We start from the raw sequence: 25,314 nt of genomic DNA, 5'->3' as shown, positions 1-25,314 counted from the left end.
GGACACAGAACTCAAGGTAACATTTTTTGACAACAGGTCTTAATGTTCTGAACACACAATTCCATAGTGATACATGGTGGTGGCACTATGTATCACTATGGATACATAGTGATACATGTGGGGATGCTACACTGCCAGTTCTTTAGACAGGGAAGCACAGATAATCAGGAGATAAAAGATTCCTGCATTCCTGAAAGCAAAATGTCTTACAGGCTGCAAAAAATAAAAAATAAAATAAAAAATAGAGAGGGGTACAGATGTTCACCTTTCAACAAAACAACAACCTTATTTATGAAGCCAGAGCTACAATAAAATGGTTCAGAACAAATAAAGCAAAGCTGTTGTTCTGTTAGAACAACCCAATCAGTCAAGACCTAAATTAGTCTAAGATTGTATAGCCATAATTGACTATTATTGCTTACAGGCACTCACTTTTTAAAATAAATACGTTTTTCAGATTTTTATTTGTAAAAATAAAAAAATTAAAAAAAAGGTTTAAATTTTGTATCTATTCAATAAAATATAATTAATACTATTGATTTTCCCAACCATGGCACAATGTGGAACACTTCACGGGATATGAACACGTAATCAATACACTCAGTGTGCTCCCACTTTACCCCCATTAACCTATAGCTACATACTGTAATATTAAATGTAATAATCACGTTCTCCAAATTTAGTCTCAATAATTGTAGAGGACATCGCGTTGACGGTGGACTGAACCATGAGTTGTGATAAGGAAATAGTGCATATGTCTCTCTTGATAAAACGTCACATCTCAGATTAAGTCCACTCCCAGACACGTGTAGATCAAAGTTTGTCTTTCAAACAGACAGACCTGTTGGTGGCAGAAGAAGCGAAAAATATTTCCGTGGAAAACAGAAAAGAATGAGCGCCCCCTGCTGGAAATACCTTTCGCATTAAGCTCTTGATCTCGAGCATCGCCATATTGACGTCCCAACAACGCTGAGAGGTAATCATGTTATTTAATCACAAATCCTTGTTGTTTTATAACCCGCGTTGATCTTATTAGACGGGTTGAAAAGCCGGGAAAGGGTATCTTATCCGTGGTGGTCGTTGTGCCTCTCTATTACGGTGTTCCTGGGCTGTTTTATCAAGGCGTTGTCAGCCAGTTGCCTCGCTAGAAAGCAGTCTATTCACTCCCTTAGCCTGCTAGCTTAGCACTTTTTAGGTTAGGAAAATGTGCCCATTTTCGAAGCTCGCTGTAAAGCCTGGCGTAAATAATAACCTAACAGTCGATTAGGTGGCTATTTGAAAGCTGAATGTTGATTCCATCACGATATCACCCTGCAATGTGGTCGAGAACTGGCTGTGACTTTCCTACCGGCTTTTCACTCTGCAGTTGACGAGCTAACGCTAACTAGTTAGCATCCCTGTCAGCTTCCCGGTTCTACTGCTAGCTAGCTTTTAGCACTCAACCAGACCATAGGCCGCATTTGGGGTTTGACTGGTTTCATCTTTTAAATCAAATTATCAAGCCAATTATTTGCTTTAATGCAAGTTTCTAAACTAATTAATTGACGTATTTAATTTTTTGTGACACTATTGTGTGGATACGAACCCCATTAGCTTCAGCTTCCTTCGTTGGCGTGCGCTTGTTCACATACTTTGCTCATGTTTGCCTAATTGACTTTATTGATTTTAATCAACCTACTTTCTACCCCCGTTTTCCAACAGGAGGTAGTCGTTGTAGCCCCCAGTGATGACTATACTGAGTCCTGTGCCTCCCGATTAGACTGGTTGGATGCCCCCATTTAACATCCAGGTTTCTCCATTTCATACGCCATCATATGCAAACACACCATGCACCAATTGCTTAGCTCATGAGAATTATTTTTTTTTTGTGCTCATTTTGTTTTAAACAGTTTATTTTTTGAAGGTTATTGTAGACGTCCATTGTATAATGAGGGGAAAAAAGTCGTTATCAATTTAAACCTTATCTCAAGATATAGATCACAGTTCAAGTTAAAAAGCTTAATGATTGCACAGTATAGCAAGCAACTCTAACAGCAGATCTTTATTTTTCCTTGTCTGTTTAGCTTTCTTGCAACAAAGGCATCTCAGCAAATCTTATTCACTTTGTCTGTCAACAATTAATCCTGGAGGAAACCTCCCAGGTATTGTTCTATATATGTTTATATATTTATATTTACATGGGTGTTTACTGATTTAAATATTATAATTAGTTGCCAGTAAATTGAATATGTTATGCCAGTATCATTAATCTATGCCCTTGTTGTTCTTGATTTGTTTAATTTGTTGTATTTTGCTTGTGTCTGTCTTTTTATAGGACATTTAGAAAAGATCTCGTGCAGAATATGTCTGGCCCTGTTCCAAGCCGCTCTCGAGTTTACCCTGATGTAAACACACAGAGACCTCGGGAGTACTGGGACTATGAGTCCCATGTTGTTGAGTGGGGGTAAGGAAAGTGAAAGCCGTTCAGGCTTTTTTTGTTCTTTATCAGTATTGCAAAAATAACTATTTAAATAACTGATCACAAAAAATGGTATAAAAATATCTGTCAAATAATCTCTGCCTATGCAGTCATGACATATGAAAAAGGTATTAGAGCTGGGTGATAAAGCAGTAGGAATGTATATTTCAAAATAAGTTTTTCTTGATGGACAGATGAGAATGTTAATGGGTCAATAGGACTTTTTTTCCGTATCGGCAAGAACCTGCGAGGTATTTCCTTTTTTCCATTCCATGTCAATTTTTCCTCATCCTCAAGGATTAGAAATGTTGTTTTCAAATTTTAAATGTTTAGTAATTACTGCTTGGGGTGCCACTATGTTTTTCTTGTTGGAAAAATAAGAAATCATTAGACCATCTAAAATACAGCATTAAATTCATTTGTTTGTTTGCAATAATTATTTAGTTAGGTGTTTGTAAAGGAAGACAATACTTTTATCTCACACAAGAGAATGGAACTAAAGGAATTTTCCTTTATTTCTCCCATATCAAGTTGTGAGTGGGAAAAACAATTTAAGATTAATTTAATTAGCAACTTATGTACTGCTAATTAAATCTTGAAAGGTCTGGATGAGTCTTTACATGAAGTAAATTTAGAATTTAATGACAAATTCAGGATTCACATAAATTAAATGACTTTTTTTTTTTCTTTTTCTGTCATATGTATTAAAATCTTTTGGGTCAATCTTCATAGAGAAGACATGAAAATATGTAGGGCCAGTGCACAACACTTGAATAGGGCTTTTTCACCAGACAAGTATCAGGTCTGGTATTAGAGCCAATTTTAAATTTGTGCTGTAAAACGACCAGTTTGGTTTACGATCAGCCAAATTGAAGCCACATTAAAGTCAATATGAATTTCTCATTCAGAAAGTGTTTGACTTTGTCCTTTTTAATCTGCATGCAATGTACAGCATTGCAACGCAGGGAGACAATTTAAATGCAGAAATTGCATAATCGATCTCAGTACGTCTGCAAACAGAGGTCCTAAAAACAGTTTTAAAAAGCAAGCTGTGTGAGTGTTTCAGTTTGACTGACTGATCTCAGAGCTGCACCAGCGGTGCTGCAAAAAGCAGGAAAACAAAGTGTTTACAGCAGGCAATATTGATTCTTCTCAACAATATTAAGAGTAGGGGGTGATGATACTAAAACTTCACATTCTGTACCATTTCTCAGTAACAAGTTTTATTCTTTTTTTAAGGCAAAGTGTTTGTTCTAATAATGAGAAAAAATATAAACAATTACAACATAACAAAAATTTCATTATCCTAAGTAGGACATAGCCAAAAAGTAGGAGGGGATTTATCTCGCGTGTAGAAAAACCGTATGTAACTTAAAAGTGCTCCTACGCTGTAAAGCAACAGTAGACACCATAAAGTCAAAGTCTTTGTATTATTTTTAAAAGTATTAACCTTGGATTTTTATTTGTTATTTTCAATGCGCATATCTGCATGCTTTCATTTTGCTGTTGACACCGAAGGACATGGGTATTGGTCTAAAATAGATTTATTTCTTAAAATGTGCACATGGATCTGGCCCAGGCCAATGTAACTTTTTTTAATAGTAATTTTACATCATAACTTCATTAGGGAACAACTACAATAGGTAGGTTTAGTTGCAGTTGGTTCTAACTATTATGGGTCCTCTGTTTATTAACATTTTCTGGTTCTATTATTAGCTGCTAATTCCTTTACTACTAAACAGAGTAGCAATGGAGGACAGCGTGTTGGGCATTATGCTACTTAGCCCACAGAACAGTTTTCTGGAGAACATTTTCCTGCGTTAATTAATACCCGTAGTAGACTCTTTTTCTTGGTGAAGTCAGGCTGACATAACACTGTAATGAGCTTACCTATAAGTTGCTAATATTTAAACACACAGGTTAGGTTGTTCACTTCCTCACTGTTGCAGATGCAGAAGCATTTCTGACATTTTTAAGTTGCTCTCAGACAGAGCGTTGGTTGCAGCGTTATCAGAGCTCTCAGGAATTCATCTGCTCTTCCTCCCTGTCTTTCTTATTGGAAAAATACCTCAGAAAAACACTCTCACCTTGTTGCCTAAATAGGGTTTCAGATTCTCCTTTTTGGACATACTTGGTTTGTTAGCAGAAGTTTAAACTTCAAGTAGCAGCTCACAGTTTTAAAGCTCAACCATGATTGTTCAAGTGAGATACGGCAGGTAGGAGAGAGACTGTCTGTTTTGTTGCTGACCTGCTGTGTGAAGTATTTACAATAACTTAGGAAGATGAAAATGGGTTTGTAACACTATTGATTTTGTAACTCTCATAAAAGACAGCTTCACGTCAACTCTGTGATGGGTAATATAAAAATTAACAGCAAGACATCAGTCTGACTTTATTAATGCTGAAGCTTTGTGCTAATCAACTTTTCTGAATATATGCTCAAACTTTTTTCTTTTTTTCCAGAAATCAAGACGACTATCAGCTCGTCAGAAAACTAGGAAGAGGCAAATACAGTGAAGTATTTGAAGCCATAAACATCACAAACAACGAAAAGGTGGTGGTTAAAATACTGAAGGTATGCTGATGATTATTTTGCAAACATGGCTATATTGCTTCGTGATCGGACATATCAGGGGATTCACTGGACTCTCTTTCTGTTTTTCAGCCTGTCAAGAAAAAGAAAATCAAGAGAGAAATAAAGATCCTGGAGAATCTGAGGGGTGGCCCAAATATCATCTCACTCTTAGATATTGTCAAGGATCCCGTGGTACGTTTGGTCTCCATGTTGTCGTGTAAAATGTTTATTTAGGATTTTTTTTTTTTTTTTTAAATAAACATTGACTCCTTGTTTTTTTTTTCTTTCTCCATTTTAGTCACGAACCCCAGCTCTGGTCTTTGAACATGTGAACAACACAGATTTCAAGGTAAGAAAATTTTTTCTGTCTTCTTTTTCTTTTCTTCTTTTACTTTTACAGCCACTTGATTTAATTTTTTTTTTTTCAGCAATTGTATCAGACTCTGTCAGACTTTGACATACGGTTCTACATGTATGAAATCTTAAAGGTAAGAAGTAGCCTTAAATCTAGCACTGTTGCAGTATTTCGGCTTTAGTTAAATATAAAAATTGCTCATGTTTTTTATTGAAGGCTCTGGATTACTGCCACTCTATGGGTATTATGCATAGGGATGTCAAACCCCATAACGTAATGATCGATCATGAACACAGAAAGGTAACTTAGGTTATTTTATATACATGTCTTTCTCACCATCTGTGATGCTGATTCATTGTACTAATTAAAATGTACTAAACTTGTCATAGCTCCGTCTAATCGATTGGGGCCTGGCAGAGTTTTACCACCCAAACCAAGAGTACAACGTGAGAGTGGCATCCAGGTACTTCAAAGGTCCTGAACTGCTGGTAGATTACCAGGTGAGTTTAAAGGCAACCAAGAACTTGTGTCACGACAGGAGAGATCTACTTTTTCTTATGAGTTTTTAAGAAAGCCAAGACACCTGTTAAAGATTTTTACTTATTCTTGCTAATTTCTAGATGTATGACTACAGCTTGGACATGTGGAGCCTGGGTTGCATGCTTGCCAGCATGATCTTCAGGAAGGAGCCGTTCTTTCACGGTCATGACAATTATGACCAGGTAATGTCTCGCCATGAGTTATTTTATTGTCTGAGCACAGACTGGAAAGCGGTGCGAAAGTCGCTTTAAAAAATAAAAGTCGGCCATACAATTCTGCGGTTTAGAGTCTGTTCAGTGAGATTCCAGAAAAAGTGCTATCTTCGAGTTTTCCTCCTCCTGTAAAGAGCCACGATGCAGATCCCCCATTTGTTGCTGAACACTGCTGGTCTGCTAGCTGAAAGAAGGCTGCTAAACCTTTTTTTTCTGAATTTTAAGACCCACAGATTTGGCTTTGGGCTGGTTACTTGACCTGAGCGTCTTACTGGTTAACACCAGCTGTTGTACTAGATTGAGGAAGTGTTTAATCAATGCTTTTTCTTATGTGCATGTCCCAAATGACAACTAAATGTGATATACACCATTCTTATATTACCAGGTGGAGGAAAAGTAGCTTATTTGACTTTGGATAAAGTTGTTTCATGTGTTGTTCTCTTTTTTTTTTCTGTTTTAAATGTTAGTATAAATACAGTGATAGGATGAAACAGTGGTATTTTTACTCCTAGTTATCATACCATAAGAATCTCATACTGACCAGTACTTAATTTAGTTCTTATCCTGGTAGCCAAACAAGTTTAGTGTTTTTTTTTTGCCTTTCCCCCCACATATTACACAACATCTTTTAGTCTTGCAGAGCCACACCCTGGCCTCAGCCCTGTGAGGCCTTTTGTTAAATGTAAGATAAGATTTCTCATAAGTGACAGGTTAATGCCTTCCTCAGTAATAACTGTTAAGTTAATCTACAAGTTAAAGAGAAAAAAGTCCAGTAGTCTTACCATATCTGCATATTATTCCCCACCTTATTTCTTTTCCCCTGCAAGACGAGCAGCAATAATATAGAGATGCACCAGTCAGTTTTGTGGCACATTTTCAATTTTTTGTAAAACTTGTTGTAATCCTAACCCTACCAAAGTTTTTCCTATTCAGATTTCTGCTTAAAATTTGTAATTAAGATGGCTCAAAATAGTTCCTGCAATGAATGATTATTATTCATGTGATATCACACAGTGAGGACATGGTTGCTGTAAAACAGTTGTACCGTTTTAAAACAGGTAATGGTGGCAGAGCTAACATTTGAAATGATCTAATTGGCTATTAATTAGCATTAGTTGCTGCAACTGCGCTCTCACTGTTGCTTATGGATGCACAATAATTACAGAGCCAAGAGGATTTTTGAGATTTCAAAGCTCATGTTGACCCAGTTTGTTTGAAAATATATCAGTTCCAGTCAGTTTCTGGGTCCTGTTCTAGTAAAATTGTAGTTATTTGACCCCATTTCCAACTTATAAGCAAGCAGTTTAGTGTTTTCAGGTTTTGTAGTAAAAGTAATTTAAAATGTTTGTTTTTAGTCTTCTGGAGACCTTTTTTAACTTTTATTATGCACTTTTTGTTTTTGTTTTTTTCAAACGCTCTTGTAACATTTCATTTTTGAATGATTGTTTTGAATCTGGAATACTTAAGCTCAACTTTTTAATTGATAAATGTTTGAACTTACAGCTTGTGCGGATTGCAAAAGTACTTGGCACAGAGGACTTGTATGACTACATCGACAAGTACAACATTGAATTGGATCCACGGTTCAATGACATCCTGGGAAGGTGAGTCATTGAGTCAACTGTTTTGCTTTTTAACGGTTTGACAGATTGTTTGGCCTCAACTTGACCAGCTAATTTGTCTCCCTTTCTTCTCGTTTATCTGTAGACATTCCCGCAAAAGATGGGAGAGGTTTGTGCACAGTGAGAACCAACACCTAGTCAGCACAGAGGCTCTAGACTTCTTGGACAAATTGCTGCGCTACGACCATCAAGCTCGCCTCACAGCCAGAGAGGCCATGGATCATCCCTACTTCTGTATGATTGCTTCTTCCCTTGTTCTGTTTTTTTGTTAACATTGTGGAGTTTATGTGCAGCCCTTAAGTTCACAAGTTCAGCAAGTTCACAAATGTAAATTCATTACTGAAGCCAAAATCTGCTATCTTGATGTTCATATCTGCGTCCAGCAGCAGGTTTTCTTCCTTGAGGTCTCTGTGTACTATACATTTCTGATGACAATACTGCACTGCTGACACAATCTGTCTGAATTTGGCACGTGCTTCTTTTTCCTTCATCCTGCCGTGCCCATTTGCTTCCTTCTTTTTGTCCTTTTAATTCTTTGTTCTTCCTTCCTTTATTTCTAGTCTTTAATAGTATTTCTTCTGTTCTTAATGTTGTTCTGCCATCCTTGTTTGTAATTTCCTCTTTAAGGAGACATGACCTTTACCACGTTTACCTCTGTGCATCTTTCCCTTTCCACATGTCTTCCTTTCTTCACTGGAGTGCCTCCACCCCTTTCTATTTACATCTCCTTTTACGTTTTTTCCCCCATGTGACCTCGTGTCCTTCCTCTCCTTCTGTTCTTTCTTGAGCTCTCTTTCCTTCCTTATGACCTTACTTCATGCTTTCCATCTTGCCTATACTTTCTTCCTTGCGTCCTTCTTTTCTATTTGTCTCTAGTATTTGAAGGTGTGATATGAAGCCAGTTTTATAGAGATTATTTGCATTTATACATAAATATGGGTAAAATGGTCAGGAATACGATGGAATTTTTACATGAACATTTGGGAATGCTGGCAAGATGTTTTCTAATCCATCTGGTATATTATATTCTCAGATCCTATCGTCAAAGATCAGGGAAGGGGGGCCACTCCTGGGGGCATGGCTGCCAGCTCCACTCCAGTCAGCTCCTCGAGTATGATGGCTGGTGAGTCACTTTGGACCAGTTGCTGCACCACACTCTTTCTTTCTTTTTTTTTCAAAATTGTTTTGGTGTCAAAGTCTTGGCACAGACATTTCCTTGAAAGGCTGCTGAACAATTTGAGTCACTAATTTATTTTTATTTTTTAAATGGTGTGAATGAGACGAGCCTTCGCAAATGAGTAATAACCCTATTTTTCCTTTCAGGCATCACCTCCATGTCCTCCTCACAGCCGCTGGCTAACATTGCTGGATCGCCCGTCATCTCTGCCCCAAACACTCTGGCCACACAAGTCCCTGCAGCCACCGGGGCCCAGCCCTGAAACCTCTTCCTTACCTGTGTTAAACGTGTGCTCATGGCCATGCCCTGCCTAGCTCTCTCTGCGAGCCAGGGCCATGGAATCCCCCCCCCTAACCCCCCCCTCTTTTTATGTTGACAATAACAAAGAAGATTTAAATTACTTTTCATGTTCAGTTCTATTTTGACACCTGGACTTGACAGAACCGCATTGTTGCACCTGTTGGGTTTGTTAGACATTAATTTGGGTGTGTTACTTGACAATGCCATTGTCTAGAAATTCTAATAAGATGTAGACATAAAGAGAATGGATAATAAAATTTATTTTGTATGTTCCAAATATACAGTCTTGCTTGAAACTGTTTGATGGGGATCCTGCTGTATTACACTGTGAAACCTTTACGTGACTTCACACAAACGGGGAGTCGGGGAAATCTGGTGTGTCCCACCTATCAGTGCTCGCCGGTTGCACACGATGTAATGTGCAGGAGTTGTTAGTGTTTTGAAGTTGTTAGATGCTTATCATTCTTTAATTGGACTTTTTTGTAGATATTCTACAGTTACTGTCAGGTTGCATGCACCCAATGCTGAGTTTCACAGGGTCAATAGTTTGCCAACTTTATGTTACTTTCACTTCTGTATGTGTATGTAAGTGTCCATGTTTGTTTTTTATGAAGTCTCTTACACATGATTTTGATTACATAGACAATTTTGTAACTTTTTTGTTTTATGTTGGGAGGAGTCATCACCTACGGAAAAACAACTTCAAAAATAAACAATTTAAACAGGGCTTTACAGGCACTACGTTATTGACTGTACCATCCCATAAATGGTTTGCGTCAACTGTGAGTAGATTTGGTGTAGGGCAGGAAGATAATTTTAGTTTAAAATGAACTTTGTTTTACACATTTTACAGATTTCCCCTGAATAGAATCATACAATATCACCTATTCTCAGTAGTTCAAAAGTGAAACTCGTGGATTCATTGCACGCACAAAGGTATATATAAATGTTTTTATGTAAAATTCTAAATTTGATCAGAGAACTTGAGTTTTATTAGACCAGAAAAAATGAGTCAAATACAGAATAACTGACAGGCATGTCTTTGTTCTGTACAGATTATGCACTTAACTGGGCATTGGCATGCAGGGAGTCAGCCGTTGGTTCTGTGTAGGTGTTTAAAAATCCCAGGTTGGTTTAGTTTTTTTTAGGTCTGGTGTCTCATGTTTCTGACAATACTGCTGAGATTCTTTGCTGGCCTATAAAGCACAGCAATAGCATGGTTATCAAAACAGGTTTCTGGTACTTTTGACAGTATAAGCTGGTGCTTATAAAATAAAATCAATGAAGCTTGTCAGTGGGCATGAGGGAGTATTCTAACCATCACCAGCAGACATGGGGCCCCAAATCATCACCCTGGACCTCAATGAATGGACTCTCAGCACTGTTCCTGAGACATCAATTTCCAAATTAAAAGCAAGTGTAACTTATCTGAAAAGAGGACTTTGGAGTACTTGAGCAACAGCCCTGTTGCTTTTCTCCTTAATTATCCAAGGTAAAACATGGTCTTGGAGCTGGCTCAAGTTGCGCAACATCATGGATGGGACAGTTGTTGCCCATGTCCTGCAGGCGTCTATGTGTGGTGGTCCTTAAAGTTCCTGAACTAGCTGCAGGTCATGCCTTGTAACTTCTGCAAACACTTTAATGGGCTTTACTACATAATTCTTTTAACTTTATGATTATCCCTGTTGCACCCATTCTGCCGCACCTTTTCTTTCCACTGAACTTTCCAATGATGTTGCATTCTTTGTCAACAGCCTTCCTGTTGAAGATTTCAGTGACAAAATAACAATCTTTACCAGGATTTCGTTAGTCATTATGGCCATAGCATCATTTCTATTTTAAATATATACTTTTTATTAGCCTAATTTTTAGACTAATTGAGTTTTTGTTTTTCATTTGATTAAGCCATAGTCACAAATGTTAGGGTTGATAAAAGGCTGAAGCTGCACTCATAAATAACACCTGACATTGAACAGGTGGGCCTTTGGTCAAAGGGTCAAGTGACAATTATAACCAAAGTCAGCTGTTGAACTCCATTAACAGGTTTAGCATCTGTTGGACAACTTCAAAAACACCGGAACACGTTTTGACTGAGTCCCATGAAGTTCTACATGAACATGCTACAAGGACAAGACCACAGATACCGCTGCCATTTTTCACTTCTTGGGAGTTTTGTTTTCCATTCAATACTTAATTTACGTCTAGATCTTTTAATTAACCCCATACAGTTGCAAATACATAGCAGTCCAGGCCGTTTTAAAAGGGATTACCAAGTAAATTTATGTGAACATGTTCATGTTTGACTCACTGAATGGAGTTAGAGCAAAAGCAATCAAGTCCAAAGTTGTCCAAATGGACGGACAATTTGCTCATTGTCCGTCCATCCATATTTATTGTCACAATTTACTTAACTCGGGTTCCTACCACCTATCCAGGATGGTATGAGACTTTAACAGCGTAGAGGATTTTTTAGTCCTCTACGTAAAAAGTCAATGTTTGACGGCAGGGAAAACGTGCCGATTTTTCTGTAATTTGCCGGTGATTTGTTTGAGTAAATCAAATAAAAAAAAAATAAAATTAACATGTCTTCTAATCTTTTTAAGTTACAAAAAAAAGAAGCTTTGCGGTTTACTATGCAATATTTTGTAACTTAAAACAATCAAGTAAAAATAAATAAATAAAAGAGTTGGTCTTATTGCTTTGGAATTTTTTCTGGTTTCTGTGAGAAACAAAAAAGCTGTTACTAAAACGTGAATAGATTCTTACTGATATTCAGACGTGTAAAAAATGATGCATTACGTAGCGTTGGAAATTACTTTTGCCAGCGATTTCACATTTTCACAAACAAAGCAACCTCCTATGTCCCATGAATAAACCATAAACGTTTTCTATTATTAGTTTTGTTCTGGAGAACCTCTATTTAAACCCAACCCAAAGTATGAGAACAGCGCAGCTATCAATCAATACGATCCTCTGTCTTTAACAAGAAGAAATAGTTGTCATTTGTCCTATATTATTGAAAGCAGCATTAACCCCGCCCGTTGTTATTCGTCTCACGCGACTGAGCCCATAAAGATTCAAGCACTGTGCGAAAAGTTTGCAGTCGCGCTGTGAAAATGGGAAAACTTGCGATCATTTCGGTTGCAGTAGCAGCACTTTCGGTGCTGCTCGGAGAAAGGGTCCTGAATATTAGGTAAGGTGGAAGTCAGCTGGCTTCACTGCTTTGTTTGTCTTTATTACAACTGTTTGCTGCATGCAATGTAACTTTGTGCTTAAATTCGACAGCAAAAGGTACCTCATTTACAGGGAGTTGGGCAACAAACATCTGCCCAACTGCGTTGCGCTCAAAAACATAGGCAAGCGATGAAACAACCAAAAAATGCAGCCAAAACATTGTTTGAAAATATTAAAGTAGTGATTCATCATTTTCTCCTGCAGAACATGGCTCGGAGGATATAACCGTTGTTGGAGATGGCCTTGCCTTTATCAGCGCTGTGGGTATTTATTTTGTAACTCAGCCAAGTCTTTCCCCATAAAGCAAACGTGCAGCAAACTCAAACATTGGGTCATATTTAATTTTAAATCTGTTGACATTTATTATTGTCGGATTTATTATCGATAATCAGAATTTATTGCTTGATTATTTTATGATTAAATTATCTATTTTTAAATATTTACAGGGACTCAAATTTCCTGGACTCCCATCCTCGGATGAGCCTGGAAAAATCTACACCCTTGATCTCAAAGATCCTAATCTGAAACCGGTGGAGCTGCGTATGCCAAGGAACTTTGATTTGGAGTCATTCAACCCGCATGGCATCAGTGTATACACAGATCCAAGTGGTAAAATGTTTCTTTTGGTTTATGGAATTGAGGACATATAGCTAGTGTTAAGCTTCCTCTTGTCTGTTGCGGCTAAGTATATGCCAGGTTGTGGTATTAAAGTATAGGGCTGAACAATATTAGGAAACATGCAATAATATCCGTGAGGTTGTAATAACCCATCACCTCTGATAGGTGCGTATGTATTTGTGTTTTGGGTTCATAAACAGACTTTAAAAAGTTGCTTCAGGCCTACATCTGCAGTTTTCGAGTCGAGTCATACCCTTTGTATGAAGCACAGCGTAGTACAAGGGGCTGGTTTTTACCAGACTAGTATGAAATCTGCTGATAAGAATCTTTTCTATGTAATAGTTTGAGTCTACATATGAAAATCAAAATAACATTAAATTGATGGGCACTTTTTTTATTTCAAGTTTTCGTGCATCATTTTTCTCACTTGCATTCCTAAAGCTTAGTTTGTGAAGTTCCTAAAGTGTTGCTTTCCTGTTTTGTTTCTTTGTCAGATGATACGATCTATTTGTTCGTTGTTAATCATCCTCAGTTTGAAAGCCAAATTGAAATCTTCAAATATGTGGCAGATGGTTCCTCCCTAGTTCATCTTAAAACCATAAAGCACGAACTACTGCACAGGTGAACACTCTGTGATTATCTGAAATTTACTATAATATGTAATCACTCTTAAAAATGGTTCTATTTTTTTTTTAAATTTGAGACTATTTTTGTTCTTTGCAGTTTGAATGATGTTGTTGCAGTAGGGGTTGAGAGTTTTTATGCCACCAACGATCACTACTTCTCTAACAATCTCCTGAAAACATTGGAGATTCTTTTGCTTATGCCTTGGACCAATGTAGTGTTCTACAGTCCTAAAGAAGTGAAGGTAGTCTCTGATGGCTATCACTTTGCTAATGGCATCAATATGTCTCCAGACCAAAGGTGAGTATTCTTACTAGGGGTATGCAACATGGTGGCTGTTTGCTTTTTTTTTGTGTGTGTATTGTGTCATGGTTGTAAAAATTCCTCTTCCTTATAGGTACATATATGTGGCAAACATATTTAACCACAGTGTGAATGTATTGGAGAAGAAAAAAGACAACACACTGACACCAGTAAAGGTAGAAATACTCAGGCATGCAAACTTGCTGTGCTTCTTTGCTATGCTTTTTAAATCGAAGTTAATTTATGATTACATTTTGATTGGATTTTATAATGACATTTTTTAATATAAATATTCAGCAATATTTGATCAACTGGATGGAAAATTTCAATAAACATTTTTGTAGCGGTCTAATGAAAATGCAGGCAACTTGCGTTCTAAAAAAATGTTTTTTGTCTTTATTACAAATATTTTTTAAGGACAAAAGTCATGGACATTTTTAGAATTGCAAAGGCCAAAAAACAGACTGTATTGCTCAACTATGGGTGTGGTGCATGCTTGTTCTCAAGTGGTTACTTTTTTCACAGTTTTCTTTGGATGCATAGTAATTATCGTTCCCTCACCAGTCTTTGCCTTTGGGTTCACTTTGTGACAACATCGAAGTGGATCCTGAAACTGGCGACCTTTGGCTGGGCTGTCACATTAATGCAAAGAAGCTTTTCCTGTTTGATCCCAAAGATCCTCCAGGCTCAGAGGTTTGTGTTAACTGAAGAACATAAAAACATTAGCCTTCTGCTAAGATATAATATAGGTGGTGGTGTTAACTATTTATTACTCCTGATTGTGCTTTTTACATTATTTATTTATTTTTCCTTGTAGATCATCCGCATCCAGAACATTCTCTCAGATGAACCCGTGGTGACCCAGGTGTATACAGATGATGGCAATGTGCTCATGGGCTCTTCGGTGGCAACTGTTTATGGGGGGAAGCTGCTCATAGGGACCGTGTTTCATAAAGCATTGTGTTGTGATTTAAAATAGGCAAGTGAAGGTGATTAACCTCTCAACTGTCACACCTCAAAGCATTTACATGTTGGTCAATGGTTCCATGAGGACAGTGGTGTCCTTATACAGATTAAAGTAAAGAGGTTAAATAAGGAAGTTTAGCCAATAAAATGGAAATCAGGATATACCTCTGTGGTTAGACAGGGCAGTGACGATTTTAATGGTGATGTGCTGCAGGATTTGCTTCTTACAGTCTTCTGAAAATATACTTGAAAGGATCTGATAACAGAAAACCTCTCCAAGTTGGTGCTTACTGAGCCACACAGCTGAAAAAATGAAAAATAATATTTACAAGTGAATTTTCTTCCTTTTTTTTCTCCTGTAGTGTTGGGCAGTAATTCAGTCATTTCAAAGACATGGGTAGATTATTCAGGTTGTTAGTTTGTGTTCATTTAAAATAATATTTTGGATGAAAATGTGGGTTTTAGAATGTTTAATATGGTTTAATCACTGTAATTTTTTGTAATTGAAATAAAAAAGTTCTTAAAAGTACATTTTTAGCTAACACAATGTCAACTGTTGTGCCACATGGTATATAAATAACATCCTTTGCACAACAGAATGACTCTAAAAGTAGTAGTATGTTTCACATCTATCTTTTCATCAGGTTTGTTGTGGGTTTTTTGCACAATTTTCTTGAAATATCAATATTCCATAGAAGAAAATATATCCATCCTCTTTTGGAGAAAGTTTTATTTTAAAACACCAAGATAGAAATAACATTGAGCTTCTTTAAAAGTGACAGATCTCCTATACTAGATATTTATCACAATTTATAAGTTGTCTTTTTTCTTTCCAAAGTTCATGTAACATTTAGCTGGACTCAGAGCAAAAGTGGCTCTTTTGACTGTAAAGGTTGAAGACCCCCAAGTACAGAGGCTGACTGTTCGTAGAGTGCAGTGTCAAAGTATATTATCGGAAGAGTAAGAGGAAGGAAAAGTGTGAAAGAGAAATGTACACAAGCAACAAGGACAAACACAGAGGATTTTGAAGTAAAGCCCATTCTAGAGTAAGATTAATAAAGGACGGACTGAGGCTGGGGTCAATTCTTCAAGAGCCAACACACAGGTATTTTCACTGTTTGTTTTTTTTCAAGCCCCCACTTAAAATTTGTGGGGTATTGAGGAGAGGAAAATAAAAGAATAATTTTACTTTTTTATATAATACTCATATAAACAGGTATGTCCTTGAACGTAATAGCTTTTTTTGTTTTTACTCACTTTTTGTGGGTTTTATTTATGTGAAACCTTTCACAGTCCTACCAAAATGACTTAAATCTTTTACAAGGAAAACTCCCTAATTAACTCTAATATAAATTCAGAAAAATATAGTTACATTAAAGATAAGTGTTGAAAATATTGTGTTTGGATTACTTTTTATCCCCAAAGCATTCCAAATACTACTTTTAAGTGTTGCTACTTGGCGCCATCTTTGTTGGAGGCGTGTAAACGCACTTCTGAAGTTCAGTCAAACATGGCTGCTCTAAAGAAAACGCTAATCGCTGCTGCTGTTGCCGCTGTGGCGGCTTTCTTTGGCCACGCATTTCTTAAAATACAGTAAGTAATCTAAACTTTTGTCGACCGGTGATGAATTGCAGATACAGGACTGGCAATATTTATATTTTTAAATGCCGATAGTTGATGCCTGAACAGTCTAACGTTTGAAGTGTTAATATTATTTAAAACTATATTAAAAATAGAGGTCAATCTAAGCTTAAAACGTAAAATTTCAAGCTGATTTTGTTGACTTTAGTTGTTTTTCTGCAGGAGGCTGAGTCTTGCCTCCAGAGAAATGCCTGTCAAGCACCTCAAGTGTCGTTATTTACCCAATATAGGTATGCATTCTTCACGTAGAAGTGTCTTCTATTTTGAATACACAAACCTCTCTCTTTTATTTTTATTTATTTATATTCTTGCACCAACTTAATTCAGCTCTTTTTGTAACATATAAGAGCAACAAAAAAGTCTGAAGTCCAAGCATTTGAAAGTAGGTCAAGTGTCAACAAGACAACAGACTTGAAGAACGAAAAGTAATAAGTTTCACCATAAACCCTTTTTTCAGAGTATGGAGCAGAGGATATCACTATCCTTAAAGATGGACTGGCCTTTTTGAGCACAGTATGTTTTTTAATCACTGAACATCTAGTAGTTAATCTGGTTTGATTTTTTTTTTTTTTATTTGTAATTCGAATCATGTTTACTGCTCAAGTGTGTAATATAATGAGAATGCTCTCTGGCGGGGGATGACTTTCATGTAACACAATAGATTTGGAAAATAATCAAAAGTTACCAAAAGAAAAAGGAGCCTTGTAGTAACTTCCTGTAAAAATAGCCCATCGACTGTCAAGAAAAATCTCTTAACAGTCACTGTTATCCATGTAGGGGCTGCATGACTACCTTGGATTGCCTTCGTTCTCCAATGAACCAGGAAAAATGTACGTTCTGGATCTGTTGCACCCAAAACCGACCCCAGTGGAACTGCAAATCAAAGGAGAACTGGACCTCAGCTCTTTCAACCCGCATGGGATTAGTGTATACACGAATGAAGCAGGTAGAACACATTCCAGCTTCGAAATATAACATGGAATCGTTTTCTCATTTGTTTCTGAAGTCAACCGATGCGTGAACAGCACTGGTGGTTGCTTTTAATGATTGTAGCAACTAATAAAGTAATGATGGCTGCAAACAAAATCCCCTGCAAATAATGGAATATATTTGGTTACGTTAAATGTAACCAATGTAGCAACATAAACCTTTTTGAAAATAAAAGAGTTTTTTCAGTCTATAATATAATGACATTTTGTAGAATGTTATAACCTTATTGATGTATCATAAAAAAAGCCTTTAGAAATGTAGTAATTGCAGTCAGTAATTTAAAAACGCATAAATAGATCAGCATTTCTTGAGAATGTATTTTTTTTTTCAATTTTCTCAACAAAACTTGGTTTAATTAATGGCACAGTCGTGCTATTCATTCATTGAAGAATATACAATTCATAATGCTTTTCATTAGTTTAGGTATCTAAGTCAATAATTTTAAGTATAGGTAAATAAGTTTTAACTATTTACTGCAAAGTGAATTTGGGGCTAAGATTAGTGAGCTCAATGTGAAAAAGAGTCCAAAGAGCATTCTGAAATATTCTTAGCTTTCTCACAGTGGCAAGCAAAATTTGAGAATTTCTGTGATAATTTATTACCATAATACATGAAAAATACTTAACTTCAAAGGAAAATTTACATTCTATGCTATGGTTAAGTTTATGGGTATAAAATGCTCTCTTTATGGGACAACAGATGAAGTAGGAAGGGCCAAAACAGCAACGACTTGTTACAAAATTGAGTTCGACCTGGTAAAGGAGAGAATGGAGTCTGAGCTCAAAATTAAGCAAACAAATTCAATTATATTCACACACACACACTGCAATATTTGGATTATATCCCTTAGCCCTGTTGCACCTCTAGCAAGCTTCTTGCTGTACAGACCACCTTACATGACAACTGACTGGAACTATGTTAAAGTAGAAAATCTATTAGATTTGACAATCTAATAGATTGTCAAAGAGCAAAACATACAGTACTACCAAATACAAAGATTTAGCAGGAAATAATCACACTGAGTCTAATGACAGAAAACTATTTATTTTACAGATGACTCTATATATCTGTTCGTTGTCAATCATCCTCAGCAAAAAAGCCAGGTAGAGATCTTTCGCTTTGTTGGGGAGGACACACTTGTGCACTTAAAGACTGTTGCACATCCTTTACTGATCAGGTATTTACTGTACAATAAATCCCCCTGGTTTACCTTTAGCAATATGCTGTACATGTTGGAATATCCATCTTATTACTGCTTGTATTTGTTTCAGTGTGAACGACATTGTCGCCGTTGGACCAGAACATTTCTATGCGACAAATGATCGCTATTTTAGTTCTACACTTCATCTGCTAACTGTCATCCTGAGTATGCCCTGGTGTAACATTGTGTACTACAGCCCTGAGGAAGTGAGGGAGGCAGCTGGTGGCATTCAATCTGGAAATGGGATAAATATATCTCCAGACAAACGGTTATTTTCAGCTCATTTTATTGTTAACAATGACAATTTGCACAATGAATCTTGCAATTTAGAGGTGTACCTCAATATACTACACAGTAATAAAGTTAATTTATCATAGTAATTATTTATAGAGAGTGAAGCTTTAATAGCATATGCTTTTATTACACACATATTATTACACACATATTATAAGATGCCAAACATATGTTTAGAATTTATCTTTGGTAAATTGATGATCATGGCTTACATCAAGGGAAAATCCAAAATTCAGTGACTGAGAAAATTCACTTATTACACAAGATTGTTCTGAAAAGTATGTACATGTACACTACAGTATATTCACTCAGTACCTGGTCAGGTCTCCTTTTCCAGAACCACACGCTGATAAAGTCCAAAACTCTGCTGTTGTGAAAAATGTGCGAACACCAATGTACGTTAGGAACTGCAGGCATGTGTCACTCGTGCAGCACAACAAAATTAGCATCTTCATGAAGCTTTTCTGCTGAAGGAATGCTCTAAAATATCCCAGTAGATGGAAGTTCTTACTTTAAGAAAACACAATGTAAATAATGTTAAGGTTTTAAAAGTGATGGAAGTATTAGACAAATACCATTTTTGTTTTTTTTTCCTCCAACAGGTATATTTATGTTTCTGATATCCTGGACCACGAGGTGGATGTTTTTGAGCGATTAGACGGAGAACAGTTGGTCTACATTAAGGTGTGTGTTTTTGTGTTTCTTAATCTTGGAAGTGACAAAGATGGTTCTGCCTTTTGATACATTGTCAGTATTTCAAACTGCTCCTGATCGTTGGACTTTCTGTTTGCTCCAAAGAGCTTAATGTTGTACATGAATTTCTTCAAAAAAAAAAAAAAAAGCTGTGCATTACTATGACGTTATTTTATGTGCTGTTATTTTATATTCTGTTACTTTTCTTATTCTTTCCTTTTCCATCTGAAAAGTTTCACATGCTCTGATCTGACAGGGCGTAGTGATCACGTCTCTTGTACTGTGTGTTTTTTGAACAGTCTGTTCCAGTTGGAACACTTTGTGATAATATTGAGGTGGACCACATGACAGGTGACGTCTGGCTGGGCTGTCATCCAGATGCCACTAAATTGTCCAATTTTGATCCTAAAGATCCTCCTGGCTCAGAGGTCTATGTTTTTTTACCGTTTCTTTTCTTCTTCTACAATTCATACTTGTTTTTCGTTATAAAATAACTGACAACAACCTTTCCTGCAGATCATCAAGATCAAGAACATTGTCTCAGATCAGCCAGTGGTAACCCTGGAGTATGGAGACGATGGTCATGAGCTGATGGGCTCCACCGTTGCTGCACCCTACGAGGGAAAGCTGCTCATCGGGACAATCTTTCACAAAGCCCTGTACTGTGCTTTGAAATAAACTGCCAACTATTTATCCCAAAACACAATTTGCTTATCTCTCTTGAACAATAAAACTATTTTGGTTTGTCATAGAAGAAGATTATGAGAAAACAGAATAACATTGTCACAACTTTTTCTCCTGGTATTTACACATGGACCTGCTATGCATCTAAAAAAAATTTGTTATTTGACGCAAATATCCTACTTTTATTGCAACAGTCAAAAATATAGGAATAGTTAGACTTAAAATAGGCAGATATCAATGATAAATACAGTTCTGCTAATTTGTTTACACACTCTCAACATGGAAACAGTCTATAATGCAATGTCAGTGAATTGCAAGAATTGGAAGCATTGTATTTATTGTGGATTTCCCCTTTAGTCCCTACAGGTTAGCAGCTGTTATATAAACATCAGGGTTTTTACGCAGTCTGGAAATGTATACTTTCAATCAATAAAACTTTACGTATCACTTTTCAACAAAACTTCACAATTTTATAATCATTTATTGTTTTCATACCTACCAAAATCAACAAAGAAAGCACATTTACTGAAAAGGCTCTTATCAGGGCCAGGTTATTATGTCTCTTATTTTAAGCAATATATTTTAAATTGCACTTTGTCAAAACCTCTGGGCTGGATAAAGTATAGGCCAGTTACCATTTATTGGCCATCACGGCTCTTACCAACTCTTTTTCCTTTTCATTTTAAAGATATAATATAATAAATTGTTATAATGGTTCTTTTTAGTAAATTTGTTTGCTTTGTTCATTTTTTGTGTTAAATAAAAATCAAAAGTTTAATTAAAATATTACTCAGTATACCTGCTTTCACAACAAAACAACAACTATTTGAAATTTGGCAACATAAGTCCATCATAAGTTCAAGTTTATTTTAAAAAATGTGACAATGCGTATTAATGAACATTTACAATACATGAGATTATAGTCGCTAACTAACTTCAGTCTGGTCTCGTTGACAAAGTGATGTTAAAGCACATAATAAATACAGGAATAAAAACCACAAAATAGCATTACGAAATAAGCAATGTATTAAACAATCTTGAAATCCATACATCGTTGTATATAATCAATGTTGACATTAATACTGTGAGCCAGTTTTTAAGATGTTTTTCTAACCATCTAAACAGTGAATGCAAAAAGACTTCTAAACATATAAAATATTCTGATTTGCCAAGTTTAAGCTAAAATAGGAGGCTACAGATGAAAAACAAAATCTTTTGTGAGACACACAAGAGCCGGCTCCCTGAAAAGAGCCAAACTTCCCATCATTATTTGTGAGCTCACCATCAAATACAACTGAAAATATTGTTTCTGTTTCTCCAGGGAGCATGTATCATCCTTTTTCGTCTATACAATTATTATTTTCTGCCACCTTAGCTATTGTAAACCTAGTCTCCCCACCATCAGGATGCTGCACTTTCTCTTCTTCTGCAGCATCACTGTCTGGTGATGTGAAGGTGATCCCATCATTTACTGATTCAGAGGAACCATCTTTTCTATTTTCCTCATGGTCTGTTATTCCACATGCTTCTGATGTGGGTTCCTTGATGTTTTCCTCTTCCTCTTGTTGGCTTTCGTCCACCGTTGCATTTGCAAACACCTCACTTAAACTGATGTGTCTCTTGTGCCGCGGTGAGTGCTCCAAGGTCTGGATGTAGTCGGCCAAAATGTCACTGCAGCTCTTGGAGCGGTTTATGTTCTGGATTGGCGGTGGTTTCCTTTTCCTTGCATTAATTCCGATCTCTTTGATGACCGTGCTGTAATCTTCGTCCTTCTCAGAAAGGAAGTTGAAGATGTCAACGACAGTCGGCCTCACGTCTTGTTGCTTCTGTTGCTGCACAGGGTCTGGCTCCATGTACAAGGGTCTGTTCCTGTGCCTATGCTGTCGTTTCTTCCTCAGCACTTTATGAGCTTCCACAACCATGTGGACGTTCCAGCTAAAGAACAAAGACAGCCAGGCCAGTCCCATGTACATCCATAACTCTGCCATTATCCTGTAGAGTCTTGGGTATTCGATATCAGGATTTACACCTGCAATGAGTAAAATAATTCTCAGGTGTGTGCAGTTCATTTCAAATTTCATATTCATACCGCCACCCTTTCCGAGTGAAAAGTCTCACCTGCCACATAATCTCCAAAGCCAACTGTTGTAAGTGTGATGAAGGAGAAGTAAATCCCTTCTAGATAGCTCCATCCTTCCACAGACATGAAAACAAGCGGAGGGATCACCAAGTGCACCAGCAAACCCCATAGGAGGAATAAGGCCGTGCATGTCAGCTGGACCTTTTTCTGTCAAAAGCAAGAGAAGAAATGTATGTATAATAAAGCATGGTGTTCAAATTTGATTAGAAATAAAATTTTGAAAGGTGTGGTGTGCATTGCTGGTAACACCAATTAAAATCCTGTGAACTTGCCTTCAGAAGTCAACAAGTAAATAGAGTCCCAATTAAGTGTGTGCAATTATATTACATTATATTAACTGTTCTATGAAGGCTTCCTAGGTTTGTTAGAGAATATCAGAGAAATACGGAGGAACACAGCAGACAGATCGGGAGAAGGTTCTGGAGTTTAAAGCAATGTTACAAAACTTCATTCTATACTTTAAACATCGCATATAGGGCTATTCAATTCATCATATGAAAATGGAAAGAAAATGGTATAAATCATGAATTGACCAAGACACGGTCTTCCACCTGAATTGACTATCTGGGCAAGTAGAGTAATAATAAGAGAAGTCAAGAGGTCCATAAATTTGGAGGAGCAACAGAAACAGTTCAGGTAAGGACGACTGGTAGTGAAGCGCCACGGCTAAGCCATGAACACATTGGTAGAGCAGAAAAACATGAAAATCATAGATTTCAGAGAAAATAGTGATTTTATTTTTTTTATTTTTTGTTTTGCTAAATATAGAAGTTGAAGTCATGACAAAACCACCCTGTGCTTCAAATAACTTTCATTGGCTTAAAATGGTAAACTCCAAACTAACAGATGAATCCAAAATACAACTTTTAGGCCTAACTGAACATGTATTGCAGATCAACATGAGCACACCACCCCCAACGTAAAACGTGGGCATGGCAACGTCATGTTGTGTGCATGCTTTTCTTCAGCAAGTGGAAAAAATTTTGATAAAGTTAATAGAAAGATGAATGGAGCAAAAATATGGGCAGTCCTGGGAAACAAAGCACAGAGCACCGTTTGAGGCTGTAAAAGACTTGAGATTGGGACTGAGATTTGCCTATCAGAGCTACAATGGAATGATTGAGATCAAAGTGTGTTTAAGCATGATAATGGTTCAATCAAAGTCCAGATTTAAATCCAGTTAAAAATCTTACCACTGAAACACCCTTTTCTATCAGAATCCCAGACAGTCGTTTAGTCCGGTCTCCAAAGAAAGATCCCAGTGTGCTTATCCACACCAGGCAGAGAGGGATCCCACACAGGCCATACAGGATACAAAACACGCGGCCAGCTTTGGTCTTGGGAGCAACATTTCCATAACCTTTAGATGAAAGAAAAATGAAAATTGACCAGAGGTAAGACAGTTGTAAAGTTAGCAAATCATCAATAAAACTTCTGATAAGTAGATAGACGCTAGGTTAGGAATAGTGTCCTATTAGTTAAAAATGTCCAGATTGACTTGTCCAAAAGTGAAAGTTATCACAAATGATTAAGCTAACATTAGTAAGTAAAATGTCAGTTGCTTGCTGATAACAAATCCTGTACTTTGGAAAACACTAGAAGCAATGAAAGACATGGATTCATTATGAAGGATAACAACCGGCTAGTTTAGTTACAGATTGGCAGGATGGGTGTAATACCTATAGTAGTTACGATGGTGGCAGCAAAGATAACAGAATTGCCCCAGTCCCATGTGTTGCGGTGATTGTCCCCTGTAATAGCCACACCTTGGCCGGCGGCCTCAGACGCTATCTGAAGGGAAAAAATACAGTAAAGTAATCTCCAAAAAACAAAACAAATAAACCTTTATTAAACATAGCTCCTGCTGGTGTTTTACCCATACAAACGGACTGTATTTGGAACAATGTAAGCTCTACGTTTCAGCATTCCCCACAGGTGAACACACCTTGTGGAAACTTTCAGACGTGTAGCGGCGTGTGGTCAGAGCGTCTGCTCTTTGAACAAGTCTTTCAGTATTACTAACTCGTATAATTAGGGAATGATAAAAGGGAACTTTTTCCTGTAATTGTTTGCATTTAAGTTAAGTATGCTGTGTCTTTTTAGAGCAATAATAAATAAATAAATCCCGACTCAAATGTAACTGGATGTACTGTAAAGCAGAGAAATTGTAGTTTTTATAACTTATTTATTTTTACTTTAATACACCACATTTCTAGTAACATTTATATACCTTCATGATATCAAAAGTCATAACGAACTTTTTTCCTATATGTACTTTTTAAAAAACGAGCTCCAAACCTTCAGTATCTCATCTAGGGTTTCCTTTGTGACGTTGTTGCTCCTCAAGATGTTTTCCTTCTGCTCAATATATTTGTCTCTAGCCGCTTTCCAATTTGGCTCCTCGAAAATCTGAAAAATCGCGGCACCGATCGAGAGGTAGAAAATGATGCACGAAGTTAAAAACGGACCTTTATCGGCCATGTTAAAGCCATAACTTCACACTCTCCCTCCAAAGCGAGCCGCGGCGCATTCCAACAGAGGACTGTTGTTGAGTGTGTTCTCTTTTCTTCCTGGTTTTTTACCATCAGGGGTTGGCAAAGCTGCCCTCGGAGCGGGACACACAACGAGACCTCTAAAACTTTTCACAATAGGGTTGTGAAAAAGTCTTCGCCTCTTTACAGTTTTTT

General features: G+C 36.9%; 4 protein-coding genes across 4 annotated transcripts; 3 read left to right on the top strand and 1 right to left on the bottom strand.

Annotated features, from left to right (window-relative positions):
- Positions 1 to 848: 848 nt before the first annotated feature.
- LOC116717535 (casein kinase II subunit alpha) lies at positions 849 to 9,966 on the top strand. The gene is made up of 15 exons (XM_032558999.1): positions 849 to 976; positions 1,702 to 1,789; positions 2,064 to 2,141; positions 2,315 to 2,443; positions 4,922 to 5,033; positions 5,124 to 5,225; positions 5,332 to 5,382; positions 5,462 to 5,521; positions 5,605 to 5,688; positions 5,778 to 5,888; positions 6,009 to 6,110; positions 7,644 to 7,744; positions 7,848 to 7,996; positions 8,796 to 8,885; positions 9,086 to 9,966. Exons 4-15 carry the CDS (start codon positions 2,343 to 2,345, stop codon positions 9,199 to 9,201), a joined length of 1,179 nt encoding a protein of 392 aa, XP_032414890.1. The 5' UTR covers positions 849 to 976; positions 1,702 to 1,789; positions 2,064 to 2,141; positions 2,315 to 2,342; the 3' UTR covers positions 9,202 to 9,966.
- Positions 9,967 to 12,296: 2,330 nt separating this feature from the next.
- Positions 12,297 to 15,513, top strand: LOC116717116 (serum paraoxonase/arylesterase 2-like). The gene is made up of 9 exons (XM_032558238.1): positions 12,297 to 12,432; positions 12,525 to 12,595; positions 12,678 to 12,733; positions 12,920 to 13,082; positions 13,586 to 13,712; positions 13,815 to 14,015; positions 14,113 to 14,194; positions 14,583 to 14,711; positions 14,836 to 15,513. Exons 1-9 carry the CDS (start codon positions 12,356 to 12,358, stop codon positions 14,995 to 14,997), a joined length of 1,068 nt encoding a protein of 355 aa, XP_032414129.1. The 5' UTR covers positions 12,297 to 12,355; the 3' UTR covers positions 14,998 to 15,513.
- Positions 15,514 to 15,639: 126 nt separating this feature from the next.
- On the top strand, positions 15,640 to 20,957 carry LOC116717115 (serum paraoxonase/arylesterase 2-like). The gene is made up of 9 exons (XM_032558237.1): positions 15,640 to 16,577; positions 16,788 to 16,855; positions 17,083 to 17,138; positions 17,403 to 17,571; positions 18,669 to 18,792; positions 18,887 to 19,084; positions 19,713 to 19,794; positions 20,103 to 20,231; positions 20,320 to 20,957. Exons 1-9 carry the CDS (start codon positions 16,495 to 16,497, stop codon positions 20,479 to 20,481), a joined length of 1,071 nt encoding a protein of 356 aa, XP_032414128.1. The 5' UTR covers positions 15,640 to 16,494; the 3' UTR covers positions 20,482 to 20,957.
- Positions 20,958 to 21,332: 375 nt separating this feature from the next.
- Positions 21,333 to 25,205, bottom strand: LOC116717114 (potassium channel subfamily K member 5-like). The gene is made up of 5 exons (XM_032558235.1): positions 24,926 to 25,205; positions 24,307 to 24,418; positions 23,821 to 23,987; positions 22,606 to 22,774; positions 21,333 to 22,516 (listed from the first exon to the last, which is right to left on the bottom strand). Exons 1-5 carry the CDS (start codon positions 25,106 to 25,108, stop codon positions 21,819 to 21,821), a joined length of 1,329 nt encoding a protein of 442 aa, XP_032414126.1. The 5' UTR covers positions 25,109 to 25,205; the 3' UTR covers positions 21,333 to 21,818.
- Positions 25,206 to 25,314: the final 109 nt, after the last annotated feature.

Source organism: Xiphophorus hellerii, chromosome 3 (genome assembly GCF_003331165.1).
Source record: "Xiphophorus hellerii strain 12219 chromosome 3, Xiphophorus_hellerii-4.1, whole genome shotgun sequence".
In the NCBI taxonomy this organism is placed as follows: domain Eukaryota; kingdom Metazoa; phylum Chordata; class Actinopteri; order Cyprinodontiformes; family Poeciliidae; genus Xiphophorus; species Xiphophorus hellerii.
This window is presented reverse-complemented; position numbering and strand designations above follow the sequence as displayed.